At 37.5% G+C, this 21,852-nt stretch overlaps 1 protein-coding gene across 10 annotated transcripts in view; it reads right to left on the reverse strand.

Moving 5' to 3' along the window:
• Positions 1-21,852, reverse strand: part of DYNC1I1 (dynein cytoplasmic 1 intermediate chain 1) — a 212,867-nt gene that overhangs the window by 3,039 nt on the left and 187,976 nt on the right. For all 10 annotated transcript variants that reach the window (XM_034402103.3, XM_087892761.1, XM_034402096.3 and 7 more), the window contains one exon: positions 21,202-21,327. In XM_034402103.3, the coding sequence (XP_034257994.1) occupies positions 21,202-21,327 (126 nt within the window). The remainder of the gene's footprint in view (positions 1-21,201; positions 21,328-21,852) is intronic.

Below are 21,852 nucleotides of genomic sequence, written 5' to 3' on the forward strand. Positions count from 1 at the left end.
GATAATATAAAATTGGGTAAACAGCAAATAATTCTTCATGAAGGATAATGAGAATACTTGGAACAAGAATTTATCCGGGAGGACATGATAGGATACAAGATTAATAATAACCAATAAAAGGAAGGACTTTTTTTATACAACACATTTAATGGTTAAACGATGGAATTTGCAGTGGTCAGATTTGGCAATGGTCACTATTATGGTTTTAAAATGCATGGAGGATCAGGTTATCTATGGTTGGAAGCTTAACATCTGTGCACTCCAGCCTAAATGGCAAATAGTACATTTGAACAATGGCAGAAGACCAGCCTATGGAAGAGACTTAAAAGGGCTGTTGCCTTCCTATCCAAGTTCATGAGTTTCTTATGTGCATATAGTTGAGAATATGTGTGCCCAGCATAGGAAAGATATGAGAATTCACACAAACTGTAATCCATGAAGCTCCAATATGCTGAATAAATTAAAACTAATAATTTTACTTGATTTTACTTTAATTTTGTATTTATTTCAGCACAAAATAGCAACAAAAAATGGGTCTTGTAGAAATGCACACACTGTTGCCCTAGAAATAACTATGAATGCCTGCTCAGGCCAAAATAATCTAAAATAAATTGGAATTGGTTAGTCAAGGCTAAGTTATTGTTTTGTTAATTCTTTTGAAATACTTTAAAAATGTATGTCCTGACACGGTGCACAAAAATGGGACTGTAAGTCAGTCTGCTTTTCTATAGTCTTAGAAAACTGTCTTTATTGTACACAACAGCTTTGTGTTTCAAATCTCTCTGGCATGGATTCAACTATGGGAGCAATTTCCCTTCTCCAGGCAATAGTGACTTCCACTACAAATATATACTAAAATACTGAAGGCTTTCAAGACCCTGCTAAAGAAAAAGCCATTTTGTGACTTATGTAAAAATGCAACACAGAACAATCTGTCTTTCTACTGGGCATACCTTTTGAGTAACGGCAAACATTTCGGTAGTCTTTAAATTAAATATTTCCAGAAAAAGTCATATAACTTTTTGCGTACAATTTCTCACTGCAAATCAATTGTGGCCCACAGGAGTGAGGGGAAGAAAAGCACTAAATTTAAGTGGATACCCTTTGCATGAGAAAGTGTTTCTGATCAACTTAGGTGAAAGTAGTCCTTTCTAAATTGGTCATTTAAATCTGGCACAATGCCTCAGAAAATAAGATGATGGATGCACCATGATATTGTTTTCTCACTTGATCCTTATCACTTGATCTATTGAGCTCTTTGGAGGAAAATGTCACAGATGTGTCAATAATGAATCAATCAATAAAAATTAGAATAGAATTAGAATGAGTAGAATAGAAATAGAAATAGAATAGAATAATAGAGTAGTTGGAAGGGATCTTGGCAATCTTCTAGTCCAACCCCTTGCACAGAGGCAGGAAACCTTATACCATTTAGACAAATGGTTGTCCAATGCCTTCTTAAAAACTTCCAATGTTGGAGAATTCACAACTTCTGGAAGCAAGTCGTTCCATTGATTAATTGTTCTAACTGTCAGGAAATTTCTCCTTAGTTCTAGGTTACTTTTTTCCTTGATTAGTTCCACCCATTGCTTCTTGTCCTGCCCTCAGGTGCTTTGGAGAAACAAGACTCCCTCTTGTTTGTGGCAATCCATGAGATACTGGAACGCTGCTATCATGTCACCCCAGTCCTTTGTTTCATTAAACTAAACATACCCAATTCCAGTAACTGTTCTTTATGTTTTAGCCTTTAGTCCCTTAATCATCTTTGTTGCTCTTCTCTGCACTCTAGTGTCAAACTGGCAGCCCATAGGCCAGATGCGTCACACGCAGGCCACACCCACCCAAACTCTGTGAATGGGAAAACCGTCACAAAACATCACATGATATGGCAAGGTTGACATCTGTGTTCTAGAGCAGTGGTCCCCAACCCCCGGTCCGCGGACCGGTGCCGGGCCGTGGAGTACCTGGCACCGGGCCGCGCAACGGCCGGGGGACATGAACGCTGCAGCGCAAAGGCTCCTGGGCCGTGCGCAATGGGCCGTGCGCAATGGGCCGTGCGCAAAAGCTCCTGGGCTGTGCCCTCACCCCTGCGCGCGCTCAGCGGGCCGCGGCGATAAAAAGGTTGGGGACCACTGTTCTAGAGTCTCAACATCTTTTTTCTTCATGGTGAGCAAAACAAGAAATCTTAGAACGTTCTGGAATACAGCAAGGCAGTCAGTCAAAAGAATCCAGCCTTTAATTATTTCAGGAAATGTCAATCTCCTGATATTCTTCCAAAAAGGCCAAGAAACCCAGTATTGGAAATGAGACAGTTAATTCCTTCTTTTAAATGAGCAAGAAAATCACTTCTGCTTTTTATCACATGTGTTGCCTCATATCTTCAGGAAGCTAGAATGACATGGCTCACAGAATCTTATTTAGTGATGATGGTCAAAAATGAATAGTTTGTTTCTCATCATTTGGGGGCAGAAGAAACAACAAAAGATGATGCCCAAAGTAGAGTTGAAAGATTTTAAAAAATCCTAATAATATGCTAAGTATTTTAATAGTCTGAACAAACTAATGAGAAACCCCTGACTGCCCTTTGGTTTGATGCAGCCACCCTACAGATAGTCCTCAATTTACGACCACAATTGAGCACAGCATTTCTGTTGCTAAGTGAAACATTTGTTTTGCCCCATTTTACAACTTTTCGTGCCACAGTTGTTAAATTAGTAACATGGTTGGTAGGTGAAACTGGTTTCCCCACTGACTTTGTCAGAAGGTCACAAAAGGTCAATCACATGATCTCTGGGCACTGTAATCATAAATATGAGTCAGTATGAGTCAGTATTAACAAGCATTTGAATTCTGATCATGTGACCATGGGGATGCTACAATGGTCATTAAGCGTGAAGTCACTTTTTTCAGTTGTAACTTTGAATGGTCACCAAATGAATAGTTGTTTGTTGAGAACTACCTACGTATCATTGCCATCTTACCCAGAATGCTCTTCTTCTGTGTTAAGTACACCTCTAACTAGTAAGTAATTTCTCGCAGTGTCCTATCGAGATATGGCTGGATATCCCTTTTGCACAATCTTACAGTTTCTTTTCCTCCAAATGCAAAATTATTTTGATATTTTTCAGAGTTTTCTAAAACTCAAGGTTGGAAGACACTTTGCCATAGCACTGTTTTCAGTCTTCAACCTCCATTTCTTTGGCCATTTCACAAAACTGAAAATGGGAGAAGAGCCATTTTAGTTTTCTTTTTCAGATGCAAAAATGGTTTTGGATGGCATCGGTTCCACATCCATTTCACAATTTTTTTTCTCCATTTTCAATGAAAGAAGCCTTTATTTGGAAAGAGGAATGTTATTTTACAGAAATTCACATCTTAGCATTCTCATTTTGATATTCTCTGTTCTAAATTATGTGTGGCTCCAAGACAACTAGTTAAAAAGATTTTGAAAAGCTGGCTAATTAAGGACCACGAAAAAGAATTTGAGTTAATTTTAGTTTGCTTCCTCCAATAGCATCAGCAATACAAGTAAGTTATAATGATTAAGATGAAACTTCCAAATAAAGTTAAAATGTGGTTTACCAGTAGCCTTGTAATCTTTCAATTTAACAAAATCATTTCAGAAAAATTATATCTCAAGGGAGCATTAACTATTAACTGTTTATTCTTTATATATATAAACATAATTTCTACCCTATTTACACATTGCTCTAAGAAAAGCATTCAGCCTTGAGGTCTACTGTACAGATTTCCTCTTTAGTCTTAAAAGCAGCTAAATAGTCTTTAGAATGTACAGGCAGTTCTTGACTTACAACAGTTCATTTAGTGACCGTTTAAAGTTACAACGGCATGGAAAAAAGTGATTTATGACAATTTTTCACGCTTACAACAACTGCAGTATCTTCATGGTCACATGATCAAAATTCAGACCCTTGGCAACTGGTTTATATTTATGACGGTTGCAGTGTCCTGGGATCATGTGATCAGCTTTTGTGGCCTTCTGATGAACAAAGTCAATGGGAAAGCCAGATTCACCTCACAACCGTGGCACAAGAGGTTGTAAAAGGGCGCAAAACTCACTTGACAAATGTTTCACTTCTGCTTTCCCAGCTGAGATTCAAGAGAACATAGGAAGCAGAAATAGTGAATTACTGTATTTTTCGAACTATAAGACGCACCTAGATTTAGAGGAAGAAAAGAAAAAAAAATAGTTTTGGTCTCTGCGTGTCATGCTTTTGCCCTCCCTGGTCCCCAGAAGCACTTTGCAGGCCAAAAACTGGCCCATTTTTGGTCTTCCAAACCCTCTGCGCATCCCATTTTTGCCAAAAATGCAGCCATTTTTGGCCTGCAGAGTGCCTCTGGGGGCCGGGGAGGGTGAAAACGGGATGCACTGAGGGTTCTGAAGCCTAAAAACAAGCCCATATTTGGTCTATAAAAAGCATCGAAATTTTCACCCACATTTGGGGTGGGGGGAGGGGGAGAGAATGGGTCTTATACTCTGAAAAATACAGAGCATAGCATTGACTCATTTCTAGCTGCCTGACTTTCTAAGGCCGGAAAAAGTCACCTGATAATGTGGCTGGATTAACATCTCTGGAAACTGTCAATCCACAATTGTAATGCATGTGTATGGGGAGGGAGGGGGAGGGAGGAGGGAGAGGGAAAGAGAGAAAGAAAGAGGGTATCCTGATTGTTCCCAATTCTGTAATACACATTGGGAAAATCAATCCTCCTAGAGCAGCAGTCAATTCTTGACCTTCTCCCACACATCTATGCAACTGCTATAACTGGACCAACCAAGAATAAGAGCTACACTGATGGAAAGGTGGACCTGTTCATCCCAAAATCTGATAGTCCTTCTCCTTTTCCTCCCTTATCACAGTATTTTTTTTCAACAAAAAATTTATCAGGGTTTTTTTTTTTAAAAAAAAAAAAACCTCTTATGCATAGTTCCTACCTGACATATTAGAAGGGAGACTCCACACAGGATCATGAATCAGAAACAGACAGTTTTTCTGTCCTACCTCAAGTTAAAAGCCATCTTGAATTGCTGTGAGACAAGCTGGACACTTTATTTTTGCCATTACTGACTTTGTACAATGCTAGAGCAGAGCACAACCCTGTGATTTACACCTCGATTTCTGCATAGACATTTTTTCTTTATAAATCTGTGACAAGGACACAGTTGACAAAAAAATTATACGTGGATAATTTTCACTTCCTTTTGACAATAATAGGCCCGATCCTTTTCAAATCTTAAAGCACTGCAATCTTGTAGGGAAAAGTTTCCATGTCACATTTTTATTCTGACTATAGAAGCAGTTTGATTAGTCTGAGGCCCAAGAAGATATTTTGCTGCTAACTCAGTACAGGCAAATGTATACCATTATATATATATACTACCTATTCTAGCTTTGATCCTGTGGTGGTATCAAAACTCCTTCATTATTTTTCTTTATATAGAGCTTGAAAAAGTCAGTATTTTTCCAGGCAGCTCCCAGTGCCACACACATGGCTGGAAACAAAGTGGGAGGTAATCTAGAAGAAAAAGGCCACCAAAGGAACCCAGAGCCTAACAAGCGCACCACTGTGCTTAACTCTCAGGGAGCCTAGCCTCCGTGCTAACAATGGATGAAACCACTGGCAAGGAGGCTGAAGCCAGAAAACTGCATGCAGATGATTTTAATCAGCTCTATGTATACACTGGTGTGCATAACTGAAGGGGTGGAATACCACAGGCAGACTGAAGACTGCATCCATCCATTGCATAGCAGGTATCAGAGGAACTGTTAGACCGCCCTTTCTTTAAATTTAATTTGCAAGGGTTTGTCTCAATTAACTTCTGCTGTGAACTCTGTTTCTGTATTGTTCAAATGGACATGGCAGCGGTGCCAGTAAGTTAAGAACTACCACCACATGAGACGCCACACTGGACCAAACTTCATGACTGTGAAGGCATTACTGAAACTCCCATACCTTACCTCGAAAAATTTAGATCTGCCTTCTTTATCCTGCTGTTCTAGAAACATCATACTGACTAAATTCTTGAGAAAGTACACTAACAAGTGACCCTATGATCTTGGTTCCTAATCTGAATCTGGTAGGGCTGAAATTAAACAGCCTTTCTCCCTTTAAGTATACTTTGAAACCAAAGTTGCTAAAAATCAAGCCAACATCCTCTCTACAATGCAGGACACCACACTAAACAATCCTATCTCCATTAGCAATACTTTATGCTATGTGGGCTAGAGTGGCAGTCTCATAAATAAAGCATGTGCTCTAGCTGTGAACTACATACCTGACCTGAAATCCTTATTACTTTAGATCAGGGGCAGTGGTGGGTTGCTACCGGTTCACCCCGGATTGGACAAACTGGTAGTGGCGGCGGCAGGAGGCTCTGCCCACCCGCCCGGATGCTTCTGTGCATGTGCAAAGTGGTGCGCGCACGTGCAAGCACCCACAAGCAAAACGGTAGCAACAGGTTTTGAAACGCACTCCTGATCAGGTGTCAAACTGAAGGCCCAGGGACCGGATCCGGCCCTCAGGGTACTTAGATCTGGCCCGCAGGTCTGCCCTGGAAACAGTGAAGGACCAGCCAGAAGTAATTTCTAACTAGCGCATTTTTCGGAGTATAAGACGCACTGGAGTATAAAACGCACCTACCTTTTTGGGTTGTTTTTTTTAAAAAGGGTTTTTTTATTTTTTAGACAAACACACATACAAACACACAATGTATTTTCTTTGAACAGAGTGTTTGGCTGGTTCACAAATTTAAACAGTGTTTAGTCCTTTCAATTAAATTTACAATTTCTATATTTCCTTTTTGCCATATTTATTCCTCATCTATTTTTTTAAAAAAACCAACATTACCCTTCATTCTCATTCTCATCTCTAATCTTAATCAAATTCAATTTTTCCCTTCTATTCTATATTATACCCCTTCCCATTGTCATCTATTTTTATATCCATCCTCACATTGGTTAATTATTTATTACAACTGTTTAATACAAATTCAACATTTTTATATAAATCAATAAGTTATAACTATGTTTTTTGTATATTAATCAATATGAACATGAATATTCCAATTATTTCCATGCAATCCAATTTCTTACAAATCAATTAATTATATTAACCAATAATAATAAACCAAATAATTTTCCCCATATATTCCTCCAAACCACAACTTAACCATTTCTGCTTTCAACACAATATACAATTAATAGTATCTCAATTATTACAATTCCCTAGTTAAATAGCGCTATTTTTTCTTTTGTGTTTTAAAATCTTGAACTCTCTTTTGCCCTAAATTTCCCATTGTTTGCACCTACCTTTTTGGTGAGAAAAAAGAAAAAGAAATCTTTCTCTGCCTCATTTTGTCACGTTGCAGCAAAGAACCTGCTTTACTTTCAGTGTCGTTTTTTCAGCATAGCTAGGGGGAAAAAATCTGCTCCAGCACTTTTTGCAGCAAGCAGGAAACCCCTGTGCAAAACAGCTGAGAGCAAATCAGCTGAGAGTCAGGAGGCTGATCAAATCAATTTGTGCTAATTAACCTATGCTGAAGCTGAAAGGGGCTGTTTTTTCTTGCTGTTTGCTTGCAAGGAGGTAACTGCTGCGAGGCACAGGCCAAAGGGTGGGGGCCAGTGGGTGGGCAGGGCTACATTCGGTGTATAAGACCCACCTAAATTTTCACCCCCTTTTGAGGGGTAAAAAGGTGCATTTTATACTCTGAAAAATACAGCAGGTATAAATAAATCCATTCTTCAATCTCTCAGTCTTCATCGGGGGGGGGGGGGAATTGTCACTTCTCCATTCAGTCAGGCTCCTAGCATTGTAAGGACATGCAGGCTTGATGAATAGGATCAACTTAGTTCTCCAAAATAGGAATATTTCTTTTGTCTGCAACTTTCAGATCAGAGTCCTTTTCTGAATCTTTATCCAGAACTAAATGCTTCTGCATATTTTCCATGACTATTATCAAACTTCTAAAAAACTTTCACTAAAAGAAAATCCAAGAAAAAAATGTTGAGTAGTATTATTTCCAATGAACGTTCCACTGTAAGTAATCTCTCCTGGTCAGAGAATTCATATAAGAGCATGTCCAGTTCCCTTATGCTGCCCATACACACAAAACTCTAGGGGAAAGCAGGAACCTACACAGACATGCAACATAGCTCTGTTAGACAGAACAAAACATAGATGCTTCCAGTGAGCCCTGCTAATAAAGGAGTTGGAAAGAATTCCAAGAGCCATGTTCTCCACACTTTCTTTAACTATTTTTATGACTGTTAATGCAGCCATAGACATTCTGAAAAGACAATGATAGATGATACTTAATAGAATGCCTATTTTAATTATAATTTTTTGGGTGGGGAGGAAACAGAGTTTAAGGGAGAGAAGCTTGGCCATGTATGAAAGGTAGCTCTGTTACCTAACCTAGTCCACGTGACTAGCTATGTTTCTCCAAAGTTTGAGGAAAAAAATTCTTTTGCATAACTAAATTAATCCACTGAAGAACATTTTATGAAGATGAACTTATCTAAGATGATTATTGATATACTTAAAATCAGAAGTGATGTGATAAAAGTCATATCATGCTATTGCAACACAGGTTCTTTTGTACATCACTACAAAAATATAGCTTGCAATGGGATAGTGCCATAATTCTTTTGCCCCTTCCAGGTGATTCCTCTGCTTAAAATAATGTAATTTTAGGCTATCCAAGAAAAATATCAGTAGTTTTTTAATACAGTCATCCCATACTATGAGCACACTAAGGCTAACAGAATGGTATAAAAGCCAGAACAAATACTTATTATCAGGACCACACATAAGTTGCAGTTACGAAGATTTTTTTGTTCAAGCTTATATACAAACTAGTCAACTAAACATTTGATACTAAGCTGGCACCAGATAAGGGTCAATGGAATTCAAAAGGGGTTGGGCTTAAGACCATTTGTGGTAACATAATGACTCTAGGCTGATAACTCGTTTAACTCTGCCTCAGCTCTGCCTTCTCTTCTACATCTTTTTCTTATTCTTATTCTTTCTTATTCTTATGTCAGTTTGTTTTCAGAATTGGCTCATTGAGCAGGGCTGTGGAGTTGGGGGATAAATGTTCCGACTCCGACTCCTCTGTTTTTTGTACTTTCGACTCCAACTCCAGGTACCCAAAATTTCCTCCGACTCCGACTCCACAGCACTGTCAGGGCTATGGAGTCGGGAGATAAACGTTCTGACTCTGACTCCTCAGTTTTTTTGTACTTCCAACTCCGACTCCGAGTACCCACAATTTCCTCCGACTCCGACTCCTCGACTCCGACTCCGACTCCACAGCACTGATATTGAGAGCCAGTTTAATGCAGTGGTTAGGGCACCAGGCTAGAAACCAGAATGAGTTCTAGTCCCGCTTTGGGCATAAAGCAAGTTGTGTAACAGTCACTTTCTCTCAGCCCTAGGAAGAAGGCAATGACAAACCACTTCTAAAATTTTGCCAGAAAAATTGTAGAGATTTGTCCAAGTATTGGTCAGATGTCAACACTGATGTGAAAGAATCAAAATAAACAAATTATAAATAAATAAATTCCAAAACATCTGAAGAATCTTTTAAGACTGTGTTTGACTCACTAAAAAAAATTTACAGTTTTAATTTCCTTTTTCAATTATCATGCTTTGTTGGCCCTTCATTACTATTAAACAAAATTTTATACTGCATTAAAACCATGTTTAAAGTAGGTATCTGTATTTCACCAATGGAAAAGTTTATTACAAATTTCCCAAATTCCATCAGTCATGTAAGACTTGCTTTTTAAAATGCCATCAAACCTGGCTGTTTTGAGTTATGTGCAGTCTTCAAATATCTTAAAATTGTACATCAGGCACCGTGCTTCTACATTTTTAAGGAGCAATTAATAACCTGATTTGTACTTTAGCATTCTGTAATTTTAAGCTAATCTGTACCTTATCATAACAAACCTCCATCTTTCTTACAACTTTACCAATCATAAAAAAAGTTTTTAACACTGTAATTAAGTGATCTGTCATGACCAAGGTTGCTATTGAAAGCAACAGTTTAAACCGCAGAAGAACATAAAGATGATTAATTATACAAACCAATTCTTGTTTCAGAAGACATTTCTCCAGAAAACATATGCTGATGCCAATCAGGAAGAGCATGTCTGTTAACTTGAATTGTGAAAATAATTATTCCACTACATTAATGCAGTACAGATTATACTCCAAATTTGGTGATCATTTTTTTCATTTAGCTCTCTGTACTACAAATAGCTGTAATTATTTCTTAGTCAATCTGCTTTATTTTTTGCACAAAAAACCCCCCGAGGTAACTATGGTTTACTTTTGCGTCTGGATAATTAGCATTTTAAATGTTTTTCTTATAGTCTCTCATTAGGATGATCTACAATGTTATGAAATTATATTACCTAAAATATGCCTTTTAGCAGTACTGTGCAGCATTAATGTATGTATAATCCAATATTATAAAATATTTGTAATGCAATATTATAAAATTCTATGGAGTTAATTACCAATAGAGAATTTCCACGCAATTTCATTTTTGGAAGTTATTTATTTTGGGGACTTTAGATTTAGGCATTTGTCTAGTTTTCTTAGCTTTCCCTAAAACATTGGAATTTGGGGATGAGTGGGATAGATTTTTAAGCACATCAGACAAAAAACAGCTGAGTTACCTTTCTTAGTTCTATTAAATTTGTGTAGCAGAAATTGGTATTAGTAGAATGTGGCAGAGGATTTTTTTTTTCTGCCATCCAAATTTTTACAGTACAATTGAACTTGCTATTTCTGAGGCTCACCAAACCCAACCAGCTTTTAAGACAAAGCTTCATCATAAAGACCCCTTATTTACTCACATTATTAGGCAATGCTTTTTAATGTATACACTCACATACAGACATCTCAAGAGAAAGAGCCATTTGCCTTTAAAGGCGAATCTTAAATATAGAATCTGAAAAAGACAAAGGTATTTTGTTTTACTTATGTATGCTAATTTAAATGTAGAAAAATAAAATAAATAAACCCAGCTATTTAAACTGAAATATAATTGATATTAACAAAGAATGATTGAACTCTGCAAACCAGTATCTACATCCTGATTCAGTTTTCTGAATCATCCAGGACCAACATAAAGCTTCTGATTGATCTTTTTAGGATTTTTCAAATCTTCCAACAGAGAGCTGTCTTCTTGAAAGCAGAATTCTCTTGCTAGAGATTGGGACAAAGAAACTAATAGACTAAATTGCCTTCTTGCTGGCAACCCTTCTTTTCGTACGACATTTGATGAGGGAATATAAACCGTACAAGCTGCAATCATCTTGATCACTCATGGGAGACTAGATGATCTCCTTAGTGAAAACTAGCTTTACTAATTTCAACAATACTAAGCCACCATTTTTACTCCCCCAAATGCTTAGCAGCTAATTGAAGGCAATGTGTGTCATATTCTTTACTTCTGCTAATCTTGAAATACTAAGAAGAAATTAAAAAAACAACCATTCCCTCTCAATGTCTATAAAGATTCCCAGTCATCCAGGTCATGATTGTCCCAAAAGTACTTTTTCAAAAGGCAACTGGACTTTCTGGGTTTTTTTTGAAGAAGTTTAGCTTCTTATCCAAGAAGCTTCCTGGATGAGAACAAAACATCTTCAAAGAAAAATCGAAGTCCAGCTGCCTCTTGAAAAAGCATCTTTGGGACATCCTCTCTAAAGTTGCTGCAGATTAAATAGTAACACGATCCCCTACACACACACAGGAAAAACAAGGTAAAAAAAGCCCTCAGCTCCTTGAATTTTGCAAATCCCATTGGAAAGAGAAGGGGAAACTTGACAGAGTTCACCTGTTCCAGTGAAGTTCCAGAGACAAAAGCAATTCCATAAAATCAGCATCTCCCTTACATGACTGTACCTGCTTTGGTTCTCTGGCAGCCTGGCATTTGCAAAAGCTGCAACAGGTTCAGCACAGGTACCATGCTTGCCCCAAAACCACCAGCTAGTACAAACTTGGGAAGAGGCTCCAATAGATGCACAGCACTTGGAAAATGTCGACAAGGCAATATGTATGTGCAACAAAACAGAAGTGTTTTAGCTAAATTACTGGAAAAGGACAATAAAGATCTTGCAATAAGGGTTATGCGCCTACTGCAGAAAGTATAAAAGAATTTTCACAGGGGATCCTGTACAAAGGGTTATATGATACTTCTACAAAACCACTGCTTTTGCTTTCAAATGCAAACCGTAATCTTTCCACAATTCTCAGATACCATCATTATTGTTGGTCCAGAATTTCACAAAAATACCAGGACTTCGCCACGCCAGCTGCATTCCCACTTTGTTTTTTTATTATTGTGGGGAAAAATCAAACTGGCTGTTGCTTAGGGAACACAAATGATGTGCATCTTCAAAAATGGTCCAAAATTGATGGAGAAGCTTTGTAAAGTGCCATGACTCTGGAGGTAATAGAAGAAACTAAGACAAGATGTGAGTTCCCATTGGAGATCTGCCACATATGCACAGTTGCAGAGGAAATACAGGCAATCTTCAACTAACAGGCATGTGTCACCGCTGACATGACTGAAAATAGTGACTTATGACTAGCCTTTGCAATTACAACATTTGCAGCATTACCATGTGATGAAAATTTGGGCACTTGGCAACTGGCATGTCTTTATGCTTAATAACTGTGTTGATTCACTTAAAGACTGCTACAAAAAGGATCCTAAAATCAGGCGTGATTCATGAATCACTTAATGACCAGATCATTTAAGAGTGCAAATTCTGATCACAATTATGGTTGTGAATCAAGAACTACCGGTATCCGCACCGCAAAACAGATTTGCAGCATTTTTTTTTTGAAGCAAGAGGTGAGCTGGAAGTCAATCAACTCAGTTGCAGAAGAGACAAAAGAGCCCCAGAAAACACAGTGATATAAGAGTAGAGGACCATTCTAGGACCAGTGGTGAGGATAGAACTTAAGTCACCTAGGCTGAAAAATCCCACTCTACAGATCAACTAATACATTGGGCTCTAACTCTGCTTCTCAAATGAAAAGAAAAATATAGAAATCAAAACCCACAACACAGATAAAACATAGTTAACTCCATTTTAATGGCTGATCCAAAAGAGATGAACACAATATCCCTAGTAGCTTGAAGTATGAGAAGTCAAAAGAGCCATATCTCCAACCCGTCTAGACTCCAGACAACAGACATGAAGAGATTATACTGTCAATTCAGGTATTTCAAGTGTCTGTCAGATCACTCAGAATGGGAAAAAATTGTATGTATATATTTCAGAACACCCACACCCAAATCCAGATAATAAATAAAAAAAGCAAATAAAGTCCTGCCAGTGCCGTAGCAGAAATTTGAGTGTAATGACTTCAGACAGTTTAGCAATTATGATAACGATACACCAAGATGTTTTGCAGTCATTTGCAAGCCAAAGCGGCTCCCACGAAAGCACGCAAAAGCCAAAAATATGAGTCATGCTCAAGCAATTTTGCTATGGGCCATAAAATCACTTTGTGTAAGTTAAAGCTAAATCTGTATATATTCTATAATATTTCCCTACTGTGGGGAGGCGGAGATCTCAGTATACTATCACAGATAATGACAAAAAACAAATTCTGTCTATAAAAGCTGATTGCTGCACAAGTCACCCTTAACTGTTCCAGGAACGGTAATGCAGATGGTATACTTTATGCTGCATTCAGCAACAAAGAGACACCGTCCATCAAGCACACACCATACTGACTTCAATTTTAGCCTATTGTAAGGAAGAATTCAGAACTGCACTGCCACATGGTTTATTCAGCTTGCTAATTTCCATTATACTTACTGTTCACCCTACAGCTTACTGCTTTTTTATGACCAATTTCAGATTTTATTTCATTCTTACTAGCAAGCACATTTAAGCAACAACATTATAGCCCATTTTATTTATTATTAGTAAGAAAGATAATAAAATGAAAGATGGCCAAAAGGGGTTATGTAATACCATGGCTCATATATGGCTGTGGACTAAGAAATCCTTTCTGCAAATCTCTTTCCTACAATGTAGAGAAAGCATTTTTTTTCCCACTTCAATATCCATTTGGACTCTGGGGATAACTGTGGTGATGTACTATGAACACCTATAGATTATATATAATGAAGTGCTGGAATGGCTAAAAAAGCATCTATTCTGGTGAACCTTTGCAGTAGAACACCTATATTTCTGACTTTTCCACACTATTCTTTGGGCAATCTCATTGTATAATTAGAGTTGTATGAGTATGAGCAAAGAATACTTAAAACAATATTATTTCTCCATTCAACAATTCTTTCAGTGATTACATTTTAAAAAATACAGACCTAATAATTCTGATATTGTGTCACAGCTGTTTAATATTTCAAAAACTTTTTTTCACAATATTAACTTTTTGTGAGTTGAGGATAAATTGGTAAAAGTGTGAAAGTTTTATCTTATTACGTACAATACGGAAGATAGTTTAGAGCGGATTTTTCAGGCAGCATGTCAAGGAAATATAAAATAAAACTTCTCTCCATTCTGCAGTCTAGAGGCCACTGAATGGATCTCCCTATTTCAGTTATTACAGAATGAAAAGTGTCTACTGATTACATTATTAATCCAACCAGTTATGATCTGAATGTATTGCCCATCGAAAGACGATAAAGGGCATTATTTCCATAATTTCCTATGCATATTTAGAAATAGTTGCAACCATTCAAAAAATAATATACCTGAATTTTTTGGACTATAAGATGCACCAGAGAATAAGATGCACCAAGGTTTCAAAGAGGAAAACAAGAAAAAAATAGTTTTTGACCTCCGCACATCCGGTTTTTGCCTTCCCCGATCCCCAGGAGCACTCTGCAGGCCTCCCAGACCCTCTGTGCATCCCATTTTTGCAAAAAAAATGGCAGGGGGGGTTTCGGGAGGCCAAAAATGGCCGTATTTGGTCTATAAGACGTACCAACTTTTCCACCATCTTTTTTTTTGGGGGGGGGGGAGTATGTCTTATACTCCAAAAAGTATGGTAATTAAAACCCTCGATAAACCGAAAATTAATTGATTTATCTTTTTACCTACTTTGTCAGCTGTTCAGGTGTTAATAGCTATATTCTAATAATTCATGCTATACTTATAAATGCAATCAATCAATAAATTCTTTATATTTGCTTAACTTTGGATTACTTGTATAACCAATAGTAATTCTGGCCTGGAAGGTCTGGAGTTATACCTTGAGCTATCTAGATTAGCTGTGGAACCCAAATAATTTGACACATCTAGACTAGCTGGGGAAGCCAAATGTAAGCAAAACTTACCGTATATACTCGAGTATAAGCCAAGTTTTTCAGCACATTTTTTATGCTGAAAAAAGCCCCCCTCGGCTTATACTCGAGTGAGGAAAAAATGCCTTTTTTCCTGCGCCCCGTTTTGGCTTCCAGGAGCTGCAGGGAGGCTTGCTAAGGCCAAAAAGGGGCGTGGGGGGGGTGACTAGCAAGACTCCCTGCAGCCCCCTGGAAGCAAAAACGAGCTGGGGGGGGGGGCTTCAAGGGAGAAAGAAACAAAGAAATCCTCACTGTTTAGGGAGATCCTCACGTGCACTGAGCTTGAGTTGAGAGCTTATTGTAATAGGCTGGCTGCTAGCTATCCTTGCTCAGGCTAAGCTAATCAATAGTGGAGCTCTAAGAATGCCAGATGAGAAGGAGAAACGGAGGGAGAAAGAAAGAGAGAGGTGGGGAGGGAGGGAAGGGTAAACCCTTTTACTCACACTTCATCCTCACTGTCTGGGGATCCCTAAATTCACTGAACTTGAGTTGAGAGTTTATTGTAAGTGCCTGCACTAGCTATCCTTGCTCAGGGTAAGCTACAAAACGTTTCAAAATGTCTGGCTTTTCTTCCTCCTACCAAAGACCTTCTGGGGTTCTTCACAGAAAGCGAGAAAGGAGAAAGGGACGGAGAAAGAAAGAGAGAGAGAGAGAGAGAGAGAAGAAAGAAATAAAGAGAAAAAAAAAGAAAAAGGAAGGGAGAAAGAGAGAGAATGCAGGTATCTCTTAACAGAGGCTTGAACTTGCCTGAAATTAGATGAAGCCCTACATCACTTAACCCAATGTATCAGATTAAATTGTTATTGAATTATTTTTGGTATATATACTACATTCTCTTGTGTAATTTAGTTATAGTGTAGTTTACACTATGCACTTACAGAGCTAATTTACTATTTTTCTTTGAAATAAATATTCAAAAACATTTAACCTACTGATGCCTCAATCAATGTAATTTTTGGACTTCCGGTGGCACCACAGGCGCCGAAGATGCTCCTTTTGTGAGTGCCAGCCCCACGATCACGTAAAGCTGCTAAAACAGCGCAAACCAGTTGTCTAGCGGCTTGGAATCTTTCTGCCCGGGAAAAGGGGAGGAAGAGGGCAGACGGGCGTAGGTAGAGCTCCCCAAGGAGCCCCAGGAATAATTCTGGGGCTCGAAGGGTGAGAGCTCCCTGGAAGCCCGACAGAGCTCCGAATCTGGGATGTTTCTGCTTTAAGCAGAAGAAGACGCCGCGACCACCCCTGCAAACAACGCTTGGATTAAGCATCATTCGGAAGCAGGCTGAGCAAATTCAGGAGAGATCAGATTTGCAAGTAATGAACTTTAACTCCAAATGTGTATTACTTCCTTCTGACTCATTAAGGGTAGAAAGTGAAACCAAGATGGCGATTGAGCTTTAATGGGCGTGAAAGTGAAAGTTAAAAAGGAAAGTTTCGTTTAGCGCTGGTAGCCCCTGTTCAAAATTAGAGATTCTTGCTTTTTTTTTTTTTTTTTTTTTAAAGAAGGTTAAAAGACTACAGCAGTGTTTTTTTAAAAAAAGGGATTGATATTATTTAAAGACTGGGAATTTTTGGATTTGGTGGATTTGTTGTTCTGGCTGCTGAATAAATTCAAATTGGAAACTAAAAATGGCTTCAAAACAAATAAAGACTATTGTCCCCAAAAGTGCTGGGAGCTCGCCAGCTCAAACGTCCAAATTGCAATCTCTCTCTGTTCCAACGGAACCACCAATATTAACACTTGAAATGTTGCAGGAAGCCCTTAAAACACAAGCCTCTGTTACAGAAAAAAAAAATTACTTCGGTGTTTGAGGATAAAATTCGAGATGTTGCTGAGGAGATAGTTCAAATTAAAGAGATTATTCAAAAACAAAATCAAGAAATTAGAGAAGATATTATCATGGCAGTTCAAGGTCTGGCAGGCCATATTGAAGCAATAGATGAAAAAGTGGAAGAAATCAAGCAGTCTAATGAGAACTTGGAAAATAAAATGGGAGAGGTCCAGAATAAGATGGAAAGAGCAGAGGCCAATGTGATAATGATACAATATAGAAATGTGGAATTTGCTTTGAGAATAAGAGGCCTCAAAGAAAATAAGCAAGAGAATTTGAGAGAGATCTTTTCAGAAGCATTTGCACAGATAATGGGAGATCAAAAAGCAAATCTTGAATGGAAATTGACAAAATTTATCGTGTCAATTCATGGGTTGCCAAACAGAAACATCTACCAAGACACATTGTAGTCTATTTTACAACAAGGAGAATACGCATGAAATCCTACAAGTCACTTTTAAAAATAAACTTCAAGTGCAGGGGCAGGAGGTTTTAATACTGAAAGAAATCCCCCCCAAAATGTTGAGAGCCAGAAGGGATTATGCCCTTCTGGTGGAAGAACTGAGAAACTGTCAGATACAGTACAGATCGGAAGTTCCAGCTGGACTAGCAGTGAACTATTCAGGAGAAAGATATCGTCTTAACTCAGTATGGAAGGCAAGAGATTTTTACACCAATGTACTAAAGGCTAGATGCCCACAGCCCCCAGAAGCTAGAAGGAAGATGGAAGCAGAGGGGGCAACAAAGGGGGAGAAGGAAGAATCACTGGCACAGGCCCAAAGGGGAGCTTTGATTACTCAAGAAGATTTAATACAACTTTCAACTACTGCTCAAGCTTTGGAGGTATCCGACAAAATAGAAAAACCTAAGGATCAAAGACAGACCCGAGCGGCAGCCAAGCGTCAAGAAGAATTAAGATTGCAGCAACTACAGATGATTCAAGAAACTACAAAAACAGAAGCAGTGGGAGGAGCAAGACCAAAAAGCAAAATACATGGAGATTTCCAGCAGATGCTCCAAAAGCTTCAGGTGGCCAAGAATGGCAACTAGATTTCTGACTTGGAATGTTAATGGCCTAAATTCACCACAAAAGAGGAGAAAAATATTTCATTATTTGAAACAGTTTAAAAATGATGTAATTTGTTTACAAGAGACTCATATTAGAAGGAAAGATCAAAAATACTTAATAAATGCAAGGTTAGGCATGCATTTTGTTGCATCTGCCTCCGAGAAGAAGAATGGTATAGTTATATACCTAAAAAAAGACTTAATCGCTAAATTAATTGAAGCAGATGATCAAGAAAGATTTATAGCAATTGAACTTTTAATAAAAGGAGAAAAAATACTTTTAATTGGAGTCTATGCACCGAACCAACAACAGGAAAAATTTTATAAGTTTTTACATTCCAAGTTACTACAATGGGATTATAAATCATGTATTTTACTGGGCGATTGGAATGGAGTTTTGGACACTAAAAAAGATAAGAAGGGGCTCTTGCAGAATATTTAAACGCGTGCCAGATTGCCAAAGTCGTTTTTTGAAATGATGGATGATATGGAGTTGAGAGATATCTGGCGAGAGAGGAACCCCGAAGAAAAAGACTTTACCTTTTTTTCTGATAGGCATCAATCCTTCTCTAGGATTGATTTCATATTAATTACTAATGATCATTTTCTAGGGTGGAGAAGACGAAGATCTGTCCAAGAGCCTTAATGGATCATAGTCCAGTTTGGATGGAATTAGAGTATGGAATGGGATTTAAGAGGTCTTGGAGGTTAAATGAAAATCTGTTTAGATATGAGGAAAATGTAAAAGAATGTAAAAAATTTATGAAAGAATTTTTCATTATAAATATGCATAAGGGTACATCTATGGAAATGGTTTGGGATGCAAGTAAAGCATATATGAGAGGTATTTTGATATATTTGATTAACAAACATAGACGTAAACAGGAAAAAAAAGGAAGGACTTAGAAGAGGAAATTAAAAAAAAGAACAAGCTTTGATACTGAACCCAGCAGACAAGAAAATAAAAGAGGCAATTAACTTATTGCAAGGGCAATTTAATATGTTAATGGAAGATCAGGTTGCAACTAATTTGCAATATGCTAAACATAATACTTTTTGCAACGCTAATAAAGCAGGGAGATGGTTAGCATATCTGTTAAGGAAAAAACAAAAGTCACAGATCATAGAGAAAATAGAATATAAAGGTAAAGAGGTTTATCAGCAAAATATGATTAAAAAAGCATTTTTAGAATTTTACACGAGGTTGTATGCTAGTGATAAAATTCGAAGTATATAGATAGATACTTACAGAAAGAGAATATTCCTACAATTACAAAAGAGCAAAGGGAGGGTTTAAATCAACCAATAACTTCCGAGGAGATTATGTTTGCAATTAAGCAGTTGAAAGTGGGTAAAGCTCCTGGGACGGATGGTTTGACAGCTGCTTATTATAAACACTGGAATCATTAGAAATGGTGGGACCACTCAAAGAATTATTTACTAACATACAATCTGGAGGAGATGTACCCCCATCCTGGAGGGCAGCTTATATTTCTCTGATTCCAAAGGAGGAGCAAGACCACACCCAGCCAAAAAATTATAGGCCTATATCACTTTTAAATATAGATTACAAGATTTTTGCTAAAATATTAGCAAATAGGTTAATGATAGTCATGCAACAAATGATTCATAATGATCAAACTGGTTTTATAAATGGTAGACAAATGAAGAGTAATGAGGGAGGAGGGAAGGGGGAGGAGGGATGGGAAAAATTGTTGTGGTACTTGTTAAAACTTTTTAATAAAAAAAAAATCAATGTAATTTTATTTTATATCTATTTTTATTTTGAAATTTACCAGTAGCTGCTGCATTTCCCTAGGCTTATACTCGAGTCAATAAGTTTTCCCAGTTTTTTTGTGGTAAAATTAGGTGCCTCGGCTTATATTCAGGTCGGCTTATACTCGAGTATATACGGTATCTTCTGCAAAATAGGACATGAGGGTACTGTGTCCCAAATGCTTATAAAACATGTAGAATCAATTATTTCTAGAAACTTGAAGAAAGAAGGACTAAAATTAAACAGCAAGTCTTTCCAAGAAGCTGATTAGCCTGGCTGTAATTTATTTACAGAACTGAAAGGAAGCACTTTTTTGAGTGCACTGATATCTTGTTAGCTTGGTATAAAACATAGTTCATCTAGGGTAAGAACCTATTTAAAAATATTAAAGAATTCTTTTTATTGCATAATTCTGAATGAATAAAATCAAGGTGTTAGATACATTCTAAAATGAAGTCAATGGAATGAACAGTAATCAAGTTAACAGAATTAATAATTAACTATTTAATTATTTTAAAATAATTAAATTAAAATGGATTACCATCCATTTTAAATGTTCTGGGTATACCTCGTGAAATTTATCTGTAGCATACAGATTAGTAACTGTAACATACAGGAACATTTCAAGTACTTGTATTTGAAACTGAAGTTCCCCTGGTTTCACAAAAGGACTGATTTCACATTGCATCAGATAATTATGCCTCTGAAATGATACACTAATTTAACTCCAATATTAGGATCAAGGTCAAGCCTCTTTTAACTCAAGCTCAACTCCTGATAATTACACGAGCACCTCCATGTAACCTGCTTGGCAGTAGGGTTTGCTATTGCCTTCTTCCTGGTTGTTTATCTTTTTTCACTGCACATTCTAGCTCTTTGCCATTCCTTGGTGGCCTTTTATCTCATAAGTGCTTGCAGGGTGTCAGGAAAGGAAAGCAACAAAATTTTAGGTTGAAGTATAAAAGGATTATGTTTGTGATCTTGTATCATCATGGGCATTATTACCCTACAATCATTATGGCTTCTTGCATAAATTTTTGTTCTATTCCAATATTAAGTAGGCTCTGCTTAGCTTCCCAGACCAGACTAAGTTGACTGCATGAGCATTCTTTGAAAATCCATTACAAAACATCCAAATATTTATAAAGATGATTAAGTACCTCTCCAACATCATAGATCCAGATCCGTCCTTCAGAATCGCCGACTGCTACTTCTTTCCCAGCCTGGCTCCAACGGACACGATTGAGGGCAGAAGCTCCTTCAATGGTCACACTAGCTGTTGGAACCTATCAAAGATATTATTCTACTATGGATGAGGACATTCATAAAACAGATACGTAGGAAGGAATTCATTGTCTTTTACATGAAGAATATGAAAAGAGAAGAAACAGCAGAGGAAAACCAAACTTTTCAATGGCAGAAAGGCTTATGGACAATACATGAAGACCAAGGGACACAAATGTTTAAATTGTTTTTTTTTTTAATCCAAGCTTGAAACATGCTAAAACCAGCATTGCTTCCCCGCCCCCCAATGTGGCCTAATAGAAGATCAAAAGATGACTAGCAAAGACTAATGAGCTTACATGTGGTATCAAGCATAAATTGAAAACTGAGAGATCCTATCCTTGTAGGTTTTGTATAAACATTTTTACTGACCTCAAGCAATTAGTTTAGAGGACACAGGATGAGGTCAGAAATAAACAAACAAACAAAAAAGAGGATTAAAAATGGGGCATTAATAACTTTCATGTTATTTCTTTTACTTAAATCTCATTTTGCAAAACTGAAGAACACATGGTCCAAGAAAAGCA

Source organism: Pantherophis guttatus, chromosome 4 (assembly GCF_059756535.1).
Source record: "Pantherophis guttatus breed Tessera chromosome 4, ASM5975653v1, whole genome shotgun sequence".
Classification (NCBI taxonomy): domain Eukaryota; kingdom Metazoa; phylum Chordata; class Lepidosauria; order Squamata; family Colubridae; genus Pantherophis; species Pantherophis guttatus.